The sequence below is a fragment of the Geotrypetes seraphini genome, chromosome 5 (genome assembly GCF_902459505.1).
Source record: "Geotrypetes seraphini chromosome 5, aGeoSer1.1, whole genome shotgun sequence".
In the NCBI taxonomy this organism is placed as follows: Eukaryota; Metazoa; Chordata; class Amphibia; order Gymnophiona; family Dermophiidae; genus Geotrypetes; species Geotrypetes seraphini.
Window position 1 is genome coordinate 187,974,077 of NC_047088.1, and position 22,718 is coordinate 187,996,794.

General features: G+C 46.0%; 1 protein-coding gene across 2 annotated transcripts in view; it reads left to right on the plus strand.

Moving 5' to 3' along the window:
• Positions 1-22,718, plus strand: part of NCKAP1 (NCK associated protein 1) — a 268,727-nt gene that overhangs the window by 173,350 nt on the left and 72,659 nt on the right. For both annotated transcript variants that reach the window (XM_033944817.1, XM_033944818.1), the window contains 4 exons: positions 12,429-12,560; positions 17,193-17,411; positions 19,144-19,274; positions 19,798-19,895. In XM_033944817.1, coding sequence (XP_033800708.1) covers positions 12,429-12,560; positions 17,193-17,411; positions 19,144-19,274; positions 19,798-19,895 — 580 coding nt within the window. The remainder of the gene's footprint in view (positions 1-12,428; positions 12,561-17,192; positions 17,412-19,143; positions 19,275-19,797; positions 19,896-22,718) is intronic.

A 22,718-nucleotide genomic window follows, 5' to 3' on the forward strand; every position in this document is an offset into this window, starting at 1 on the left:
CACGGTGGGGCGGGGCCGCCGGACCAATCAGCAAGCAAGGCTTTCATCTGTGTACGTGCTGAGCTCACTGCTCAACATGGCTATTTCCCGACGCGACGCCAGACTTGCATCGCCAGAATTTAGGTAGGTTGTTTTCATCCCCGTGGGAGTCCCGTGGGCAAGGGGGCGTCCCCGTGGGAGTCCCGTGGGTCAGGGGGGCATCCCCGTGGGAGTCCCGTGGGCCAGGGGGCGTCCCCGTGGGAGTCCCGTGGGCCAGGGGGGGAACCCGCGGGATCCCCGCGGGACCCGCGGGATCCCCGCGATCCCCGTTCCCGTGCAGACCTCTATTATGTAGTTCATGCCAAATTTCATTCAGGTAGGACAGGGTTATTTCCCTGTCCCTGGAGAGTTCGCAGTCTGGTGCAATGGAGTGTTAAGAGACTTGTCCAAGGTCATAGAGAGCAGCAGTTAGATTTGAAGCAGGCTTGCCTGGTTCTCATCTGGTTACTCAATTAGGCCCCCCTTCTCCACTCCTTACAAGCTCCATTATTTGTGAAAAGATTAATGCTGGGGAGCATTAGGTTGCTAATACCCTGTTTCCCTGAAAATAAGCCCTAACATGATTTTTAAAGATGCTCCTAATATAAGCCCTACCCCAAAAATAAGCACTAGTTAAGATCAACCCCCGAAAGCCTCCCCTTTCACTGAATGTCCCTAACGCCCCCTGACTCCATCCCTGCCCGATTCGCTGAAAAAATCTGACTCGTCGATTCAGCAACCCTCACCTCGGTAAGACCTGACATACCTCCACTCCGAGTCCTCCTAAAGCAGCAGCGGTGGCAGCACTCTGAACGGGCTGCTTCACGGCCTTCCCTGCTGGGACTTCCCTCTGCCACATCACTGAACGCTGCCACCGCTGCTGTTTTTGGAGGCCTTGGATTTGGAGGTATGTCAGTTTCACAGTGAGAGGGTCGGTGGGGTTCTGCTGCACAGGGGGATGGGAGGGAGGGATAGAAAGATGCTGCACAAGGGGATGGGTGAGAGGGAAAGAGTGATGCTGCACATGGGGGGAGGGAGAAAGGAAAGAGGAAGAATTGGGGTAGAGGAGAGGAAGGGAGAGATGATTGTTGTACATGAAAAAAATAAGACATCCCCCGAAAATAAGCCCTTCCTTTGCAAAGCAGCAGATGAATCCAGAGACCAGTGGGATATAGCTCACATCGACCAGCAGGTGGAGATAGAGAACTGATTTCCAGTTGGCTTTATAGCCTGGTGATCCTCCTGTTGAATCAGTTTTGCTCTATCTCCCAGCGGTGGTGGAGCTATTTCTCTAGCTCCTAGAATCTAAAGGTGCCTGGTGGATTGGTGATCTTATAGTCTCCTCTGTTGAGCCTTTGGCTCTTCAGTTGGATAGGGGTGCCTGGCTGATTGGTGCCGGCTTTAGGAGTTACACCTGGGCCCTCCCAGGTCCCTGCTCCACCCTCCCCTCCGAGTGATTGAGGGTTTGCCTGCTCTCAGCGTGAGTTTCTTCATTCCAGTTAAAAAAACAAAAACGTTTCTGCCTGTGCTGAGCTGTGCCCCGGTAAGGTAGCTTGGATTAATTACCAGCTTTATCCTGATTGAGGGAGGCGGGCTGAGAGCGTGGTGAGTACTGAACTTCGGTTACATTTATTTTGTTTTAGTGTTGCCTCGAGTGCCGGTCCGGTTGGGAGGGGCGGCGTGGTGATGGAGGAAGAGGCTCGTCAGCGGTGTTCACGCTGTGGGAAGCGTCGAACACCGGCGGGCTTGTGCTCAGCGGGGTGCTTAGACGCACCAGCTGAGGATTATTTTTTGCAGGCAGGCGAAGGGGCCAGTTCCCGCGTCCGTGAAGCGCGCTCGGCGTCCCCGCCCCTCGCGGTCGGCTCGGCCTCACGGCGTGGTATTGCCACGGCCGAAGGGGGGTCGGCAGGGGGGGGGGAGTCGGAAGTGCGGGAGGGCGCGGGGGGCTCCGCTCTCCGGCGCCGAACAGGGGGGAGCTTCAGCGGTTGGCCTGGGCTCATTCACCCCGGAGTTTATTATGTTGATGCATAAGGCTTTCATGCTGCAGTGCAGTCAGCCTGCTCCTCCGGTCTCAGGGAACTTGCCGGTGCTTTCTGTGCCCCCGCCTGGTCCCCTGAAAGTGGATGCTGGGGAGGCGGCGAAGGGGGATGGTTCTCCTGTGAAATCGCCGATATTTAAAAAGCGCAGGCTTGCGTCCGCAGACGAGCCTATGGTGGTTTCCCCTTTTTCCCTTCCAGAGTTGTTGGAGGAAGGTGAGGTAGAAGAGTGGGAAGAGGAGGATCCCCAGTATAGGGAAGTGGATGACCCTTCCGCGCTCCGGCTTTTCCATCGGGAAGAACTTTCCTCCTTAATTTCTAAGGCTTTACTGAGTTTAAACATTTCTCAGGTGGATTCGAAAGTTTCAGGTAACCCTCTTATGGCAGGTACCCGTAGGCCACCGAAGGCTTTTCCGGTACATGAAGACATGCAGGAGCTGATCTCGGCTCAATGGGATACGCCGGATGCCGGGTTACGGGTAGCAAAGGCCATGCGGCTTTTGTATCCGGTAGACCCGGACGAACTTGAGAAATTTAAATTGCCTAAGGTGGATGCACTGGTAGCCGCGGTTACCAAACGGACGACCTTGCCTGTAGAGGGGGGGGTTACATTAAAGGATGCCCAGGATAGGAAGGTTGAATCTTCGCTGAAGTTATCTTTTGAGGTTGCTGCAGTGACTTTGCAGGCCGCAATCTGCAGCTCTTATGCGGCAAGAGCCTGTCTGCAGTGGTCTCAAGGGATGGCGGATAATTTGATGGAGTCCGGAGGTGCGGTTCCTTCGGAACTGGTTGATTTGGAATCAGGTTTAGCTTATTTAGCGGATTCCTTGTATGATATTATTCGCGCTTCGGCGAAACAAATGTCGCTTTCAGTTGTCGCTCGCAGGTCTTTATGGCTGCGACATTGGGCGGCAGATGCGGCGTCTAAGCTTCGTCTTGTGAAACTCCCTTTTAAAGGGGGTTTATTGTTTGGGGAAGATTTAGAGAGATTGGTAAAGGATTTTGGAGATACCAAAACCCAGCGGTTACCGGAAGATAGGCCTAGGCCCCCTATGAAGTCCTCGTCATCTAGACCTCGTTTCAGGGAGGTGAGGAGGTATAGGTCTGGGAAACCGTTCTTTGGTTCCGCGTATGGTGCCTTTTCTTCGGCTAGACCTAAGGGGCGACAGAGAGGTTCCTTTCGTACGACGAAACCCGCTTCCGGTCAGCCAGCTCGTACCCCGGCAAGTCGCGCTCCGCAATGACGGGGTCTTGGCCCCCTCTGCTTTTCCACTAGGGGGACGCCTGTCGGCGTTTTGGGCGGAGTGGGCCAAGATCACGTCGGATCGTTGGGTGTTAGATATTATTCAAGAAGGGTACAAGTTAGAATTCGCCGCTCCCGTCGCCGATTCTTTCTTGGTATCCCCATGCAATGGAGCGGCCAAGGGAGAGTCGGTCCGCTTAACTCTTCAAATTCTCCTGGATCTAGGGGCGGTAGTACCGGTACCGCCGGAGGAGGTAGGCCGCGGTATTTATTCCCTTTATTTTGTTGTTCCAAAAAAGGGGGGTTCCTTCAGGCCAGTGTTGGATCTAAAAGCAGTCAACAAATTTCTCAGTGTTCGCCATTTCAGGATGGAAACGGTTCGCTCGGTGATTGCGGCCGTACGGCCGGGAGAGTTTCTCACGTCCCTCGATCTCAAAGAGGCGTACCTCCATATTCCAATCTGGCCTCCACATCAGAAGTTTCTGAGGTTTGCGATCCTCGGCCAGCATTATCAATTTCGGGCTATGCCCTTTGGCCTGGCAACGGCTCCCCGCACCTTTTCGAAGGTGATGGTGGTGGTGGCTGCCTTTTTACGCAAAGAAGGGATTCGGGTTCACCCGTACTTAGACGACTGGTTAATCCGCGCGTCGTCCAGGCAAGAGAGTGTGGAGGTCACTCAACGGGTAATCTCGCTCCTTCAGTCGCTAGGGTGGATCGTCAACTTTCCCAAGAGTTCTCTGTCCCCTTCTCAGTCTTTGGTGCACCTGGGGGTCAGATTCGAAACTGGCCTAGGAATGGTGTTTCTTCCCCGGGAACGGGGAGAGAAATTACAGTCTCAAATTCGAGGGCTTCTCGGGTCGCCCAATCCTCGGGTTTGGGATTATGTTCAGGTTCTAGGCTCGATGGTGGCGACTCTGGAAGTGGTTCCCTGGGCTCGGTTCCATATGAGGCCCCTGCAGATGTCGCTTCTTTCTCGGTGGTCCCCGGCTTCTCTGGACTATTGTCGCCGGCTCCGTTGGAGTCCGCGGGTGGCTCGCGGCATGCACTGGTGGCTGACCGAGGTCCATCTGTTCCGGGGCATGCCGCTAGCGACGCCGGATTGGGTCGTGATTACGACAGATGCCAGTCTCCGAGGATGGGGGGCTCAGTGCCGGCAAGCTTCCGTGCAGGGAGTGTGGTCCTCGGGAGAGGCACACTGTTCCATCAATCTGTTGGAACTGAGGGCGATAAGGCTTGCGCTACGAGAGTTTCAGGCCATGATTCGGGACCAGCCGATCAGGATCTTTTCGGACAGTGTCACGGCGGTGTCATATACCAATCGTCAAGGGGGAACTCGGAGTCCTCGATTAGCCGAAGAGGCGATGCTGCTGTTTCAGTGGGCGGAAAGGCATGTTCCGCTTCTTTCAGCAGCACACATTGCGGGTCGCGAAAACATTCAAGCGGACTTCCTCAGCAGGAATCGTCTCGATCCCGGCGAATGGGAGTTGTCTCCAAGGGCGTTCGAGCTGCTGGTCCTTCGGTGGGGGCTGCCAGACATGGATCTCATGGCCTCATCCCGCAACACAAAGCGGCCTCGGTTCTTCAGCAGACGGAAAGAGAAGGGCTCGGAGGGGGTGGACGCTTTAGCTCTCCCGTGGCCTCCGAATTCCCTTCTGTATGTATTCCCCCCTTGGCCGATGATCGGTCGAGTCTTACAACGCATCGCTCTCTTTCAGGGCAGAGTGATCCTGGTGGCTCCAGATTGGCCGCGTCGGTCTTGGTACGCGGATCTGATGCAACTCGCGTCGGGCGATCGGTTGAAATTCCAGGTGACTCCGGACTTGCTGACCCAGGGTCCAATCTCCATGGACAATCCGGCCCACTTTGGTCTTACGGCCTGGCTATTGAACGGTCGCGGTTGACTAAAAAGGGCTATTCGGATCAGGTTATTGCCACTCTTCTTCGAGCGAAGAAGATGTCTACTTCTACCTCTTATGCTAGAGTTTGGAAAGTTTTTGAGACTTGGTGCGGGAAGCAGAGTATTGCGCCCTTCCAGGCGTCTCTGGCGGCTATTCTGTCTTTTCTACAGGAAGGCGTTTCTAAAGGGTTAGCCTATAACTCGATTAAGGTTCAGGTGGCGGCCATTGCATGTTATAGAGGCCGGGTGTCGCGCTCGTCAGTAGCATCTCACCCGGATGTGGTGCGATTCCTTAAGGGGGTTCACCATATCCGTCCGCCGGTACGGCGCATCTGTCCAGCTTGGAGTTTGAAGCTGGTACTCACTAGGATGCAGGCGGCGCCGTTTGAGCCGCTGTCGGCGGCGACGCTAAAGGATATTACATTAAAGACTGTATTTTTGGTAGCTATGGCGTCTGCAAGACGTGTGTCGGAGCTGCAGGCGCTGTCTTGCAGGGAGCCTTTTTTGCGCATTTCGGATGCTGGGGTGTCGGTGCGGACGGTACCGTCCTTTCTTCCTAAAGTGGTTTCTTCGTTTCATGTGAACCAGAGTTTATTCCTCCCGGCCTTTCGGAAGGAGGATTGGGGGGCGCGTTTCGCGTTATTACGGTTACTGGATGTACGCCGTATGATTCTTCATTATTTAGGGGTAACTAACGACTTTCGCCGGTCGGATCATCTCTTCGTGGTTTTTACAGGTGCAAACAAGGGTATGGCGGCGTCAAAAGCTTCGATAGCTCGTTGGGTAAAAGAGGCTATTGCGTCGGCTTATCTGTTGGCAGGGAAGATCGTGCCGGAACAGCTTCGTGCACATTCCACTCGGGCGTTGGCAACGTCGTGGGCAGAGTCCGGTGGTATGTCTTTGGAGGAAATTTGCCGGGCGGCCACTTGGTCGTCAGGGAACACCTTTTCTAAGCATTATCGGCTGGACGTGGCAGCCTGTGCGGAGGCAAGTTTTGGCGCTTCGGTGATTGCAGAGGCGACTTTGGCTTCCCACCCAGTTTGAGTTTGCTTTGCTACATCCCACTGGTCTCTGGATTCATCTGCTGCTTTGCAAAGGAATGTAAAATTATGTCCTACCTGTTAATTTTCTTTCCTTTAGAAGCAGCAGATGAATCCAGAGCCCCACCCAGATGGGCTCTCTCTCTCTCTCTCTCTCTCGCACTCTTTCGCTTGTTCTTCGAAATTCTGAGTTCGGTTGGGAGATTGTTGGTGATTATTATTAGTTTCTTACATTTCTAATTACAAGATTTTTCACTGGAATGAAGTTTTTTCCTTTGGTTTGACGGCTCATGCTCCTTTACTGGGATGCTGGGGCAATATGCATAACTGATTCAACAGGAGGATCACCAGGCTATAAAGCCAACTGGAAATCAGTTCTCTATCTCCACCTGCTGGTCGATGTGAGCTATATCCCACTGGTCTCTGGATTCATCTGCTGCTTCTAAAGGAAAGAAAATTAACAGGTAGGACATAATTTTACATTATGCATTTTTGGGACCCCAAATTAATATAAGATACTCTTATTCTCGGTGAAACATGGTATGTAGCCTGATGCTCCTGGGGAGCCTCTTAAAGGGACCATTGCCAAAAAGTTAAAAGAAACTCCATTCTCATCCCCTTCCTGCCTGGGTCTAAAATGATGCTGTTCAACCCCCATTGGTAGTCTTGCAGCACTTCTGCTAGAGCTGAAACTACCACATAAGCTATGAGCCTATATAAAATGTTGGGATAGAGAGGGTTTGACATGTTGGAGATGCTGGGTTGGGGGAATTTCACCTTTCACTAGTCTGAAGTTGGGGGCCTTACTTGGGATCTACTGTCTTTGTGTTACTGCAGTGAGGAATGTGTACAGTGTTGTCAGTTGTGTTGCTGCAGTCACAAATGTACAATAAAATAATGCAAACATGCAATACATTTACTACACAAGTTGCTAACCTGCAGTAAGTAGTGAGATACCACAGGTTAGTGGCTAGTTCAGTTAATTGAGCTGCAATAACATGATATTGTTTACTGCAGTTTAGTAACTACCCCTCTAAATCTTTATTTGCGCTTTGCTTAAAACTAGGGTTGCAAATCGATTAATATTTTTAATCACATAAAGTGTCCCTCCCTCACATTTCCTCTTGTACAATGCAAAATATAGACAGCAGAAGTAAATTCTCAGAACTAACATATTTCAATTACTAAACTGAAAATGAAATAATTTTTCTTGCTTTGTTGTCTTTTATTTTTCTAATCATTTTGTTCCGCTTCTGTCCTCTGTGAGCTCTGAGCTCTGTTTCTAGGGAAAAGGGAAAGCTTGAATATCCATCTTTCACATCCAACTTTCTTCTATTTTTCTGCGGCCACATCATATCACTCTAGTTTCCAGCTCTTCCTTTTCCCTCCACCCAAGGGAAGCATTTCCTCCATTCCCTGCCATCGATGTGCATTTTCCCTCCCTTTCTCCTACTCTCTGTTCCTGCCCACCTTCTTTCTTCCATCCCCATTTCCAACTTCTGATCCTCTCTTCGCTTGTATTATCCCTTTCTCTCTTCCCCAGCCATCTAGCATCACACCTCTGTCTCTCCCTCCACCATCCAGTATCCTTTATCTTTTCACTCACACAGCATCACCAGCATTGCACTCTATAGCCTGCCTCCTAACCATCTAGCTTGACTCTCTCCTCCTCTCCCCATCACAACCACCACAAAAACAAAGCCATTATCCCTCATTGCCCCCCTTCCCCACCCCAACCATCCCTCATTGCCTCCCCCACCCCGCCCCCATCCCTCATTGCCTCCTCTCCCCCACCCCAACCATCTAGTATACACTGCATTACTTCATCTGTTCCCCATTCTATATTCTGCATTGCCCCATCCCATGGTCTGCACTGCTCCTTCTCTCTGCACCCTCCATATCCTGCATTTGCCCATTCTTTCTCTTCCCAGAGACTGCACTGCTCTCTTTCCCTTCCCCCATATCTTACATTGCCCATCTCTTCCTACCTTTCCCATATTCTAAATTGTTCCGTTTTGTCTCTTGTCCTTTCCCCCTACCCCGCTGGCTCATCCATTTTCTGTGATTTCATGCTGGTCTGCTGCTTGTTTTCACTGTAGCTGAATTGGCATGTGCAGGAACGTTCCCCTCAGTGTGCTGCTGCTGGCATTGCTGGACCCAAATACAGGAAGTTACATCAGGGCTGTAACTTTTGTGTTTAGGCCCGATAGAACCAGCAGCAGAGGAAAGGAGAGAGAGCAATGCTGGATAGGTGTGGATGTGAGAGAGACAACTATGCCATTAATTGTGTTAAATTTTTTTTTTTAATGCAGTTAAACATTTAAGCCCTACTTAAAACTAAAGGAAGCATGCATGTAATATTTATATATTTGATGCCCTGTAATACACCCTTGCCCTATAAACTGCATCCCTAAGTGAGCTTTGAAGAAATAATTTCTTTTTAAACTATTTCTATATGAAAAACCACTTTTATAAAATTACCCCATGTAAAAGTAAGTCTGGTGACAAAAAGGTATACACTTTTGCAACACATGTGCAGGGATGTTCTGTAGCAGAACGTGGGCAGAGGCACAAAGCATGTACCTTCTTTATAAAATATGTACATATAAATGCACACTTTATTTGCTAATATTTACCCCTGCTCCTGAGCAGGTGTAAATTTTATGTAGCTGCAATTTCTGCCAGCTAACTACTAGTAGTTTCTAAAGACACAGGTGCCCACATACCTTTTATAGAATGGGATAAAATACAGTGCCTGTTTACCTTCTAAACCTAGGAGGTTATAAAATTACAAGTCTCCCTCCATATTCGTGGAGGTTAGGTGCACAGCCCCCTAAAATACCACACATTCAAGAATAACTTTTCCTCCATTTTTTCTGAAGAATTTTGAATCTCTTCTTCCCTCCCCCTGCAGTTTTTAGCAAAGGTAGAGCAGGTGCAGAAGAAACAAGGGGCTACATATACAGGAGCAACTTGCTCTGAAAATATGCCTCTTCAGCATGTTCACCAAGCTGTGCAGTGGAAAAAGCAGGCAGCTTTTTCTTCTGCCTTCGTCCCTGCCCCCCCCCCCCCCCCCCCCCCCCCACCATTAAAAAAAGCAGTTTGTTTTCTGCCCACCAACCCTTGCTGGAACTTGTGTTGTGCCTCTACCGCCTCTCTTCAGTTGCCCTCTGTACTTTCCACCCTCCCCCTTGGGAAAAACAGCTGGCCTTGTTCCCCGTTCCCCGGCAGCTCACCCCCACGGGAAAAATCTCCAGTACTGTGCCTCCCTGCAGTTTAGCTCCCTGCTCTCCAGCATATCAAGATGAAGGGCTCACGAATAACTGAACCTGCAAATATGAAGTGGTATAGTGAAAAAATGCTTTTACACGCTATGGAAACTAAGAACCATAAAAAAATACTTTGACCCTTCTTCATTCAGGTTGCTGGTACAGGCACTGATCCTATCCCTCCTTGACTACTGCAACATCATCTACCTAGGCATCCCACAAAAAACAATAATAAAACTGAGATTAATACAAAACACCGCCGTTCGCCTAATTTTCGGACTAAGAAAAAACGATCACATCAGCCCCTACTACAAAAAGCTACACTGGCTTCCAATAGAAGCGCGAATTCTATTCAAATTCGCTTGCACCTGTTTCAAACAAGCCTGGGGACTAGCACCTTCATACCTACAAACTCACTTCACCCTACACAACCCCACAAGAACGACCAGAAACAAAAACATCTTTGCATACCCAAAGATAACAGGCTGCAGATACAAATCCTTCTTGGACAGAACCTTCCAGTTCCAAGCAAACAGACAGCAAACCTGGCTGAAAAACCACATAAACGAACCAAACATGACTTATAATACTTTCCGCAAATCGATCAAAACCACCCTATTCGCTAAATTCATTGGCTAAAACGGTCCCCTCCCCACTAAGACCCCTCTCACGGATGTTCTAAATCTTTCAGACACTCATTACCCTTAGATCTCCAATTAATATGTAAGTTACCATTTAGACTATTGTACTGCATCTAGACTCTTTATTCGGTACTGTATTTAAACTTATTGTATGTTTTGAATTTGGACTCACTCTACTGTATTATATGTGGATTTATTGTATTGTATTAGTATTGTACTGTACTTGTTATTCGCTGAATGTCCAGCCTTCTTACAATGTAAACCGCCTAGAAGTCGCCTGACTATGGCGGTATAGAAAAATAAAGTTATTATTATTATTATTATTATGTACTCTCTAAATGAATACCACCCCCTTTTGCCATTTACTGACCAGATTGTGGAAGATTTTATACTTTTACTGTGCAATAAAGATCAACAAGTTTTAGTTCAGTGAAAAGGTATCAACTACACCTTGTTGTTATAATAATAATAATAATAACAGTTTATATACCGCAATACTGTTAAGTTCTATGCGGTTTACAATAGATTAAGCGAGGTACAAATTGATTGAATTTCAGAGGGGGAAGAGGAGAGTTAATAGGACCGGAAATGCGTTGTTGAGGAGAAAGAGATTAATATGACAGAGGAATCACTTTGGAGGAGAAAGAAGATGAGTAGGTCAGTTGTCTAAATACTTTAGGAACAGTTGAGTTTTTAGACGTTTTCTGAATTATCTGCATAGATGTCTGATATGAGGGCTATAAGTGTTTTTAAATAAATAAATAAACTAGAGTTTGTTGTTAAATAAATAAACTACAGTTTAAGTTCATATAACTTTTATTTATAAATGATGCAACATAGCAAAAAGTTGCAACAAGTGGAAGTCACTATATAGAAAATGATCTAGGGTAAGGCGAAGGATTTAAATCCATTCCGAGCAAAAGATATATTATAAATATGTAGAAACTGCAGACTGAAAAATTGTTTAAGCATGCTTTTTTTTTTAAGTTTAGGGTTTTTTCTTAAAACATAACAAAACAACTGCCATAAAGGTGAAAAAAAAACCTATCTACAGAAGAGTGAAAATGATAGATGTCCTTTTGTGATTTCTTTTTTTGGGAGGGGGAGATAGTTGTTAGTTTTAAAGGAGCCATGGTCAAGGGCTGGAAAAATTTAGGAACTTATGTGCCAGAAAACATTTTTGATCCCAATTTAATCCTTTTTTTCCTCTTGTGTGGTTTTATTTTATTTAATCCTTTGTTTCTTGGATATTTGGATGTTTTATCCTCCTTATGTCTTTGCAGTATTTCCCTCCAACTCTTCCTTCTTCATATTTCATCTCAACCTGTCTCCCTTACCTCTCTTCCCTCCTTCTCCTGCATCTTCTTCCCATCCCAGCCTTTCCTCAACGTGGCTCAACAACATACCCTGTTTCCCTGAAAATAAGACCTATCCTGAAAATAAGCCCTAACATGATTTTTAAAGATGCTCATAATAAAAGCCTTAACCCAAAAATAAGCCCTAGTTAAGATTGACCCTGAAGGCCTCCCCCCCCCCCCCCCCCCCCCCCCGCAAATGTCCTCAACACTCTCTGACTCCATCCCTGCCCAATTCGCTGAAAAATTGGACTCGTTGATTCAGCAACCCTGGTGAGACCTGACATACCTCCACTGCGAAGCCTCCTAAAGCAGCAGCGGCGAAAGCGCTCTGAACGGGCTGCTTCATGATTTTTCCAGTGGGGAAGGTTGCGAAGCAGCCTGTTCAGAGCGCTGCCGCTGTTTTTTGATACCTTGGAGGTATGGTATATCAGTCTCACAGTGGGAGGGTCGGTGGAGTACTGCTGCACAGGGGGATGGGAAGGAGGGATAGAAAGATGCTGCACAAGGGAGTGGGTGAGAGGGGAGGAAAGATGCTGCACTTGGTGTGGGGAGAAGAAAGGAAAGAGGAAGAATTGGGGTGGAGGAGAGGAAGGGAAAGATGATTGTTGTATATGAAAAAAAATAAGACATCCCCCGAAAATAAGCCCTAATGCGTTTTTTGGACCGCAAATTAATATGACACTGTCTTATTTTGGGGGAAACACGGTAGAATTGCCCCAGCAGTTTGTGTCAGGGGCTGCTATAATAATAAATAACTGTAACCCTTGTTGTTCCAAGTTTTCTGACAGTAAAAGCAAAACTTTTGGGTTATGCCACAGCAAGTAGGACCATATGTTATTGAAGGCAAGTATGCTAAATATTTTTGGGTGAGTGATTTATATGTTCTGTGTCTTAGCACTTTATTGCTGTTTCTGCTTTGTTTTCAGTTTGGACAAACTACATACAGCCCTTTCTGAACTCTGTTTCTCAATCAATTATGTACCAAACATGGTGGTATGGGAGCACACCTTTACTCCAAGGGAATACCTAACCTCTCATCTGGAAATTCGCTTTACTAAGTAAGAGAACTTGAAACACTTTCTCGAGTCTAAAGTATCTTTGTATGGGGAATGTTTTTTTATTGGTTGAATGTTAAAATTGTGTTTCAAATATGAGCACATATTTGCCATTTTAAGTCAGGTAACAGCAAAAGCAAGGTTGCTGTGTTTTCTTACATTTGATTAGGCACTAGTTTTTAAAGTGCATTTCTAAAGAAAATGTTTTAAAACATGGATTTCATAGAAAGACATTATGTCAGGTTTTTAAAAATTATTATTGCAGTTACCGATTATGTGAGATTTGTATAGTTTTAGCATGTTTTGAAGCAAACTTGTCTCCCTTACTTCTCTTCCCTCCTTCTCCTGCATCTTCTTCCCATCCCAGCCTTTCCTCCTTTTTCTTCTTTTATGGATTAAATTGTTAATTTCTCTACTGGGCCAAGAGTAATGGGAGACTTTTGGGGTTATGATGTATTAATATTGGATCAAAAGTAGTATTGATGCAATCCAGAAAGTTAATGCACAATAATAGTTATGCATGTCTTCTTCTTGGTGGTTCCATAAATTGTTATGGACCCTAGATTTGTGTTTTTCAAATTTTGGTCGGGGGGCATACTTCATATTCTTTTGCCTTTTGGGGGTGAGTGGGGATTCCTTGAGTTTCCTCTCTCCCTCCAAGGATGTTTCTTTCTCTTTCCATCCCCACATATGTCTGTCTTTTGTGCGTTAGGGTCCTGAAGACAGGTTTATGAGCTGTTATAACCTAAAAGTAAACATTTCAAATGCTTTGATTGTGGCCAAACATATGGAAGCAATGATGGCTGGGTAGTTGAGAAGGTTTGTAGATGACCATATGATTTTGCATGGTTTCAGAAAGGCTTTTTACTACAGAGACCATAGTGGTGGTCTTACTGGAGCAGCTTTATTTGTGGCTTAAATTCGTCAGCTGTTCTCGTTATCTGACTTTGATTTGGTGGAATACAGTATTTTGTTTTCTAAATTGAGCCTATTAAATATAGGTGGTCAGGTTCTGATTTGGTATGACGCTTAAATTCTGTCCTGTCTGTTTTACCTTTGTGTGGGGCATCTCAGGGTTCACCTCCTTTCTGCTCTTTGTATTCAGTGTGTATGTTCATGATCTGGGCTATTTGATTCAGGAACAGGATTTGGTTTATTTACCCTATGCTGCTGCTATACAGCTAGCTTTACCTGTAGTTAATTCTTTGGGAAAGGCCAAGATATCTATTTGTATGGGTCATATTATATAGATAGAAGAAAATCATTTCAGATTGAATAACCCTTGGTTTTTGGGTAGCTAATCAATTGGATTCTTTGCTATTAGAAAATGCGGCTATTGGGGGAAAATTAATTTAGTCTGAAAGAGCCCAGGTATTTTAATTGATTCAACATTGTCTTTGAATGCTTAGGTTCTCATCTATTTAGAAAAGATCTTCTTAAATTGTGTATGTTGCTGCAGATTCTTTCTTTTTTGAAGGAAAGGATTTGAGGCAAGTGATTCAGGCTGTGATTACTATATATACTCTAATATAATCTGACCAAAATATAAACCGAAGTAACCTTTTCCCCCCCAAAAAGGAGGAAAGAAGGTTGACTCAAATATAAAACTGGGGAGTTAATATTCAAGTACCCTGCCTTCCCGGCTCTGCACCCTGTCCTGCCAGGCTCTGCACCCAGCCTTCCCCCCCCCCGGCTCTGCACTATAGGTCTGCACGGGAACGGGGATCGCGGGAAATCCCCCTAACCCACGGGACTCCCACAGGGACCCCCCCCCCTCTAGCCAACGGGACTCCCACGGGGATGGAAGGCTTTGGAAGCAGGGTTCATCCATATAATATAATGGACACATCTTAGTAAAAGAGGGGGTTTATAAGTTAATTGCCTGAACAGAAAACAAAAAAAGGTTTCCACCAAAGAGATTCCACAAGGAAAACAGCAGCGCAAACACAAAAGAAACTGTGGAATTGATGATCCTGTCAGAAGTAATTGCTGCTTTTTATGGGGACGGACGGAGATGGAGGTAATTCCTTGCGGGGATGGATAGGGACGGAGAGGATCCTGGCGGGGATGGGTGGAGACGGAGAGGATCCTGGCGGGGACGGGCAGAGATGGGTGGGATTTCTGTCCCCGCGCAACTCTCTACTCTGCACCCAACTCTCTACTTCCCTGCCCTTCCAGGCTCTACACCCATCCCCCTTCCCTCCCTACGCTCTCTCCTCCCCGATGCCTTGCAGGCCTCCACCGGGCCTGCCTAAGACCTGGTGGGCCAGTGGTGGACCTGGCCGACTCGAAAAACTTTTACCCAGTCTCCCCCGTGTACCTTTAAAATCCCTGGAGGCCCAGCAGTGGGATGGGACAGGATGGATCCCTCCCACCTCCTGTTCTGCCGGCTGTGCTTTCCTGTACCTCCTTCGTGTACCTTTTACAATCCCCAGTAGTCCAGCAGTGAACCAGAGTAGGAACGGCCTTCCCATGCTCCTGTCTTGTGGAGAGCTGCTAGTGATTTACTGCTGCGAGTTCTTGCAGCCAATCACTAGCGTCTCTCTGAAGGGCAGGAGTACAGGAAGGCCGCTCCTGCTCTGGTTCACCTCTGGACCACCAGGGATTGTAAAAGGTACGTGGAGGAAATGGGAGGGAGGTATAGTAAGGCACTGTCGGCCGGGACAGGACGTGAGAAGGATCTCTACTGTCCCAGCCCACCTCTGGACCACTGGGTAAAAGTTTTTCGAGTCAGCTGGGACAGGAGGCGGGAAAGATCCCTCCTGTCCTGGCCCACTAGGTCTTACGGCAGGCCCGGCAGAGGCCTGCAACAGGTTTGGAAGGGGAACAGGTTGGTGCTGACCCGAATATAAGCCAAGACCCCCATTTTTGACCCATTGTTTTTGGCCCCAAAATCTCTGCTTAAATTCAAGTATATACGGTATATCACAGATACACTATTCTAATCTATGTTTGGGTTCAAAATGGCTCATGAGGAGACTTCAGTTGGTAAAGTTCTGCAGCAAGTCATTTTCTTGGGTTAAGAGAAGAGTTTGGGCTACTTCCTTGATATTGTTGCACTGGTTGTCAATGAATTTGCAGAGTATTGACCCAAGTTTCTGTATAGTTTTGTGACACATTACCATTCATAGAAACATAGACACATAGAAACTGATGGCAGAAAAGGGCCACGGCCCATCTAGTCTGCCCACACCAATGACCCACCCTTACCTACCTCTATGAAGGGATCCCACGTGTCAATCCCATTTTTTCTTAAAATCTGACATGCTGCTGGCCTCAACTACCTGCAGTGGAAGATCATTCCAGCGATCAATCACTCTTCGGTGAAGAAATATTTTCTGGTGTCCCCATGAAATTTCCCACCCCTGAGTTTCAGTGGATGCCCTTTCGTTGCCGTGGAACTCCTGAGAAAAAAGATATTCTCTTCTACCTTGATACGGCCCGTGACATATTTGAACATCTCGATCATGTCTCCCCTCTCTTTGCGTTCCTCGAGTGAGTATAGCTGCAACTTATCCAGCCGTTCCTCATACGGGAGATCCTTGAGTCCTGAGACCATCCGGGTGGCCATTGAGACTCAACTCTCAGCACATCTTTACGGTAATGTGGCCTCCAGAATTGTACACAGTATTCCAGATGGGGTCTCACCATGGATCTGTACAACGGCATTATGACCTCGGGCTTCCGGCTGACGAAACTTCTGCAGATAAAACCTATGATTTGTCTAGCCTTGGATGAAGCTTCTCCACTTGATTGGCAGTCTTCATGTCTTCACTAATGATTACCCCCAAGTCACATTCTGCTACAGTCCTTGCTAGGGTCTCTCCATTTAGGGAGTAAGTCTGGCATGGATTTTTGCTGTTTTGATGGATTTTTGCTTCCAAGGTGCATGACCTTGCATTTTTTGGCATTGAAATTTAGGTCCTTGAGATTTCATTTGGATTTTGGAATGGTACACCAGCTGGTTTCTACTAGGAGTAGAACAACTACAGGTAGAGTGCTAGTGAAATGAAATTTTCTCCCTTTGAAACCTAAACTGTACTCCAGTTTATGTACTATTTCAGAAATTGAAAACTTAGCTCTTTGATAAAATTGTTAAGGAGATTATAATGTTTCTGATTGCTTTGGGGGGGAGAGAGAGAGGGTTCTTTTTAGCTTTTAGGGGCCATGTGTGGGTTTCTTCTGTAGAAGGGAGATTTAATTTAAATTTGTTTTATATTGGAATTTGTTTTAAATGTAATCCGCATAACTATCCTGAGGGTATAATGCAGGATAAAAATATTAAATTTATTTTTCACCTTTATTGATTTCAACACCAGACAGGATCGAGTTCTACTTTTTGAACTGAGACTGAAATGTGCTGTGAGATTGCTTTTACTGTCTAAGGGCTCTACTACTCCTAGTATAATGGAAGAGTAGCCTGCTAGTTAGAGCAATGGGCTGAGAACCAGGAAAGCCAGGCTTCAGATCCTGCTTTGCCCAAGGAGACACAGCAAGAATCATTTTAACCTCCATTGCTCTAGATACATATATGGTTTGTAAGGTTTTTCTCTATCCTTAGTACACTATTATACCTGAATATAAGCTACCAATGGAAAAGTCTAAGCTGCTTCATTTCATTTTTTATTTTTATAGGTCAATTGTTGGAATGACAATGTATAATCAAGCTACTCAAGAGATTGCAAAGCCCTCGGAGCTATTGACAAGTGTAAGAGCATACATGACAGTGCTACAGTCAATAGAAAATTATGTACAGATTGATATTACAAGAGTGTTCAATAATGTTCTTCTTCAGCAAACCCAACATTTGGATAGTCATGGGGAGCCAACCATCACCAGTTTGTACACAAATTGGTAAGATCATTGAATTGCTCTTGGTTCATCTGAAACACTGTAAGGCAGTGGGAAATGGTATACAGTGAAACTGTAAATATGCCGTACTATTAATGAGGCAAGGATGTCATTTACTGATGGTTAGTATGGCCTAGTGGTGGTCTTCTGCGCTACCTGCTGCATAGCCCATTTTATTCTTATGGACCCTGTAGCAGATAATGTATATTCGTTGTCAGTAAAAGACTCTCCAAGCAGAGTCTGAAAATTTCTTCAGAATTTTCTTGCCAGGAATATAATGCATTTGCTATATACGCTCACCATTACTATCTCCTCGCCACTCCCTTTCCTCTTCTCCTTCTTCCCCCTGCCATCTTATCTGCCTTCCTTATTGCTACAGTGCTTTCTCTGTCCCCTAAGCCCCAGTTTTCCAAGGCTCAGGGTAAAAGATATACAGTACCTTGGTGTCAGGTCAAAAGCGCGCCAGGACAAAGGTGCACGCAGACAACTGAGTGCAACGCGGAGGCGCGCGCCGAAGAAAATGACTGTTTTAAAGGGCTCTGACAGGGGGTGTGGGGGGTAACCTCCCCATTTTACTTTATACAGATCGCGCCACGTTGGGGGGAGTTTGGGGGGTTGTAACCCCCCACATTTTACTGAAAACTTCACTTTTTCCCTAAAAAACAGGGAAACAGTTAAGTTTCCAGTATAATGAGGGCGGTTACAACCCCCCAAACCACCCACAATGCCGCCGCGATCTGTATTAAGTAAAGTGGGGGGGGGTTTCCCCAACAAAACCCCCCTGTCGGAGCCCCTAAAAACACTTTTTCTTTGGCGTGCGCTTCCGTCTTGCGCTCAGTTGTCGGCGCGTACCTTTGTCTTCGGCAGTTTTGTCTATGAACCCAGTACCTTGACTGCCAAAACATTTACTTGCTCCAGACGAATGGTGAATAGCAATTTCAAACACTTTTCATAAAAGCAAATGATTTTTTTTATTGCTGATTGTGTAGTTTTTATTTCATTTCTGAAATAGGTAGTATAAAGAAATTTAAAAAAAACCCCAAAGGAAATAAGGTGTTACCTTTTTTATTGGACTAAATAAATAAAAAGATATTTGAAAAGGATCTCCTGCATAGATATTGGCAAAATCAAAAATATCTCTTTTGCTGGTTGTACCAAGAATTAGAACTTATTTGTCTACCTAAGTATAAATGTAACATTTTATGAGATCTGAATGTTAATATATATATGCTGGCGGTTTATCTGCCATAATTTATTATACAGTGGAACCTTGGTTTACGAGCATAATTCGTTCCAGAAGCATGCTCGTAAATCAAGTTACTCGTATATCAAAGCGAGTTTCCCCATAGGAAGTAAGGGAAACTCCCTTGATTGGTTCTACCTCCTCCTCACCCCCCCCCCCCCCCCGAGGCTACCGGCGCTGCTCCATCACCCCCTACCCCCGCTCTAACCGGCATCGCACCCCCCATTTGACTTGTACAAAGACCACCAATTATTTTAATAGCCTTTCTCTGGACTGATTCCATCCTGTTGATATATCTTCTTGGCTCCCTTATCCTACCACCTAGTGTGACACATGATACTGAGACCCAAATGTCAAATCAGGAAATGTAAGTTATGTTTTATTCCATATTTTATGGGGTTTTTTTTTTAACTTGTTAAAAGATTAATCCAAGCAGCATTACTACCAGATTAATTGTTCACTGGATAAGGAAATATACTGTGTTATCTTCAGGTACTTGGAAACTTTGCTAAGACAAGTCAGCAATGGACATATAGCTTATTTCCCAGCAATGAAAGCATTTGTGAATTTACCCACAGAAAATGAACTGACATTCAATGCTGAGGAATATTCTGATATTTCAGGTAAGCAGCCTAATTCTAAGATGTAGATCAAGTGGGCTTATGGAAATTGAAATAAATTCTCTTTGTGTTAGGAATGTTGTTCATTGTGTGAAAGCTTTCCCTTTATTAATAGATATAGATCTATCTATTGATTACATCTTTTTCAGTTTTCTCATCTTCGGCAATTTATTTGAAAGCCATCCAAGAAGCTCCATTATTTTGTTCTTACTTTGATCTAATTCCTTGCCTATAATAAAATATAATATACCAAAATAGTTTTGACATGTAAACAAAATAGAAGAGGTGGGTTAATTTTATTTTAAAATGCTTTCATTCGGTGGTGGATTTACTGGGGGGGGGGTGTCAGTGGCATATGATGGTGTAATTCTCATGGTTCAAATGTTATTAAAAGTATGTTGGAAGATCATTCCCAGGAGCATAAGCTTTTTGGGATTTTTTTTTTAAATAAAAGCAGTATGGTTCCAGATGTGGTACTATAGAGTAAATACGTTGGAAAAACTGACATCTTGCTTTTCCTTACCAGAAATGAGGGCACTGTCAGAACTACTGGGTCCGTATGGCATGAAATTCCTCAGTGAAAGCCTCATGTGGCATATTTCCTCCCAGGTGGCTGAACTCAAGGTATTTGGTGCTATTAGAATTGTGTATTACTGAATATGTATATTTGAAATCAGGAAGACAGGAAATGTTGGACAAAAAGCAAAAGAAAAAAAGATAAAAAAATTACTCACTTAGTATAACCTAGTGTTTTAAAAACCAAATAAGCAATCGTAGTGTTTTCAATTTAGATTTTTCATATGAATAAATTTAGTGTGTATGAATGGTTAACTAATATTAACTCACTGTTGGACAAAGTAGAAATCTTCATAACAACTAAAATTTTATAATTTTATAGCTGGCTGACTACAAAAATGATAACCAACTCCAGCTCTTCAGTGCCACAACAGGATTTCCACATTTGATTCTAGAACAAGGTTTAGCTGTGTGATGTGGCTATCCTGATCACCAGACCTGTTTTGGTCTAGACAAGATCATATGGCCTTTCAGAAATAGTGAAAGAACATAAAGCTTGTGGCTAGTGAAGAATTCATGCAGCAAACTATTATAACAATGTCATTATATAACTTCTTATTTATAGACTAGTATCAAAAACAGCATATAGACTTCCACATCCCCTAAATAGTGGGAGTATTAATTCACAATGAGCAATTCATGAGCTAAATTTGTAAAGGCTATCTCTGATACTTGTACTGCTTTAATATAGTTTCCAGTGCAAAGGATACAGTAGTCTGTACTGTAGGTTCTATCCCCTAACTATGGGAAACTTGCAGAAGGCATCAAACAGATTCTTCAGCTCTGTCTCGTTGTGTCTCTAGGCAGTACCCTTCTCCCTTAGTTCTTCCTTCTACAAGCAGGTTGTGAAGGTGTCGTCTTCTGCTCTGCATCTGGTTTGTTATTTTCAAATTTTTAAAATCAGATTCTGGGAGGCTTTCTGGTGCCCATGAGGTCTCCAGTATTCCTGGGGGGCATGTCTGCCTGGGAGAAGATAAAGATGCTATAATCAGAGATCTGTTGGGGGGCAACTCTTATTTTAGAGCACCTTCCTAGCCAACCTGCTCTAATATTCTGGACGGCTCGGGGTTCAGTCCCCTAGGAACGCAGCTCACCTCTGCTTAGTCAGGCGCTTGAATGCAGGCTGATTGGCCTGTAACGGTCCTGAGGGATTTATGGGTGCTGGCTGCATCCCTTCCCCCCTCCCCTCCATAGATGCATCTGGAGCTAGTGGGGTCCTCCATAGATGCATCTGGAGCTAGTGGGGTTGGGAATTTCAGGTATTAGAGCCTGACTAAAAGGCAGCATGAAGAAACAAGCTTCTGGAAGAACAATCCCCATCCTGGTGGATTTATTTTATAGCTTCTTCACCCCCTTTGGCTTCTCATAACCACACTGGCGCTGTGGTCTAAACAAAAAAAAACCCCAAAAAGGACTTGTCCTCTCTCTGTTAAATCCTAGCTCACGTTTGCGGTCTGGCAGGATACACTTTTCAAATCTGACATATTGTAATCACAAAACAGAAAATAAAATTATTTTTTCTACCTTTTGTTGTCTGGTCAATATTCAAATCTTGTTGGTCCCAGGCTTTGGTTGTCTTCTGATAACTTGCTTGTCAGGGTCTCCTACTTTCTTCTTTCTCTGTGCTAACCATCCATCTGCCATCTCTGTCCTCCCCTTCCGTTTCCCTTCCCTTCCCCAGAGGTCTGGCATCTTTCCTTTTTCGTCTCCATCCACAGATTCACCTTTTCTCAACTACCCTTTCATCCAGCATCTCTCCCTCCTTCCCCACCACCCCAGGGTCCACCATCTCTCCCTTTTTCTTCCCAACTACCCTCCTATCCAGTATCTCTATCCCCCCTCCACACCATCCCTTATGTCATCTCTCTCCCTTTCCTCTATTTTTAGACCCATTATTTCTTCCCCTCCCTCCCTCTGTGTACTTCTATACCAGGGGCCCCCACCCCTGAAGGTCTGTCCCCCCTGAAGGCCTATGCCACCATCCCTGAAGGCCTGTTTCCTCCTTGAAGGCCTGTCCCCCTCCCTTGAAGGCCTGTCTCCCCCCTTGAAGGCTTGTCCCCCCCCCTTGAAGGCCTGCATCCCATCCCTGAAGGCCTGTCCCCCCCTCCTTGAAGACCTGTCCCCCTTCTTAAAGGCCTCCATCCCACCTCGGAAGGCCTGCCTGCCTGTCCCCCCTGAAGCCTGTCCCACCCCCCCACCCCGAAGGACTGCTCACCCTCCCCGGAAGGCCTGCGTGTTCCCCTTGGCCTCTCACTGGTGGCCGGCTTCCCCCGGCCTCCCTGCACCGTTTACCATTGAGGAATAGCCTGCAGATAAAATCGCGATGCTAGCAATCTTTGCACTGCTTCGGAGCTGTTTCCTCTGCCGCAGTCCCACCCCTACTCTGACGTCAGAGGCAGGATCGCGGAGGAAACAGCTCCGAAGCAGTGGAAAGATCGCTAGCATCACGATCTTATCTGCAGGCTGTTCCTCAACGGTAAACGGTGCAAGGAGGCCTGGGGGAGAAGTGGGAAGCCAGGGGTGGGAAGCCGAACACAAGGAGAGGGAAACAGACGCCGGGGGGGAAGCCGGATAGCAGCACTTCCCAACTGACCCTCCCCCCTTGCCCTCTAAAGCAGATGCGGCAGCGGCCAGCCAGTAAGAGCAGCGCTGCCGCTCCTGCTTTAGGGGACGAGGGGGGAAGGTCAGCCGAATCGGGAAGCCAATTTTTTTTGTTGTGTTAAATCGATTGGAATCAATTCACCCGAAGTATCAGTATATAAACTTTTAAATAAACGTATACGGCCTGTGGGAGTTTGCTGGCTACACTTGTCAGCCAGTCTAATAACTCAGAGCAAGCTATTGATTAGAAGGATAAGTCTAAGGGCTCCT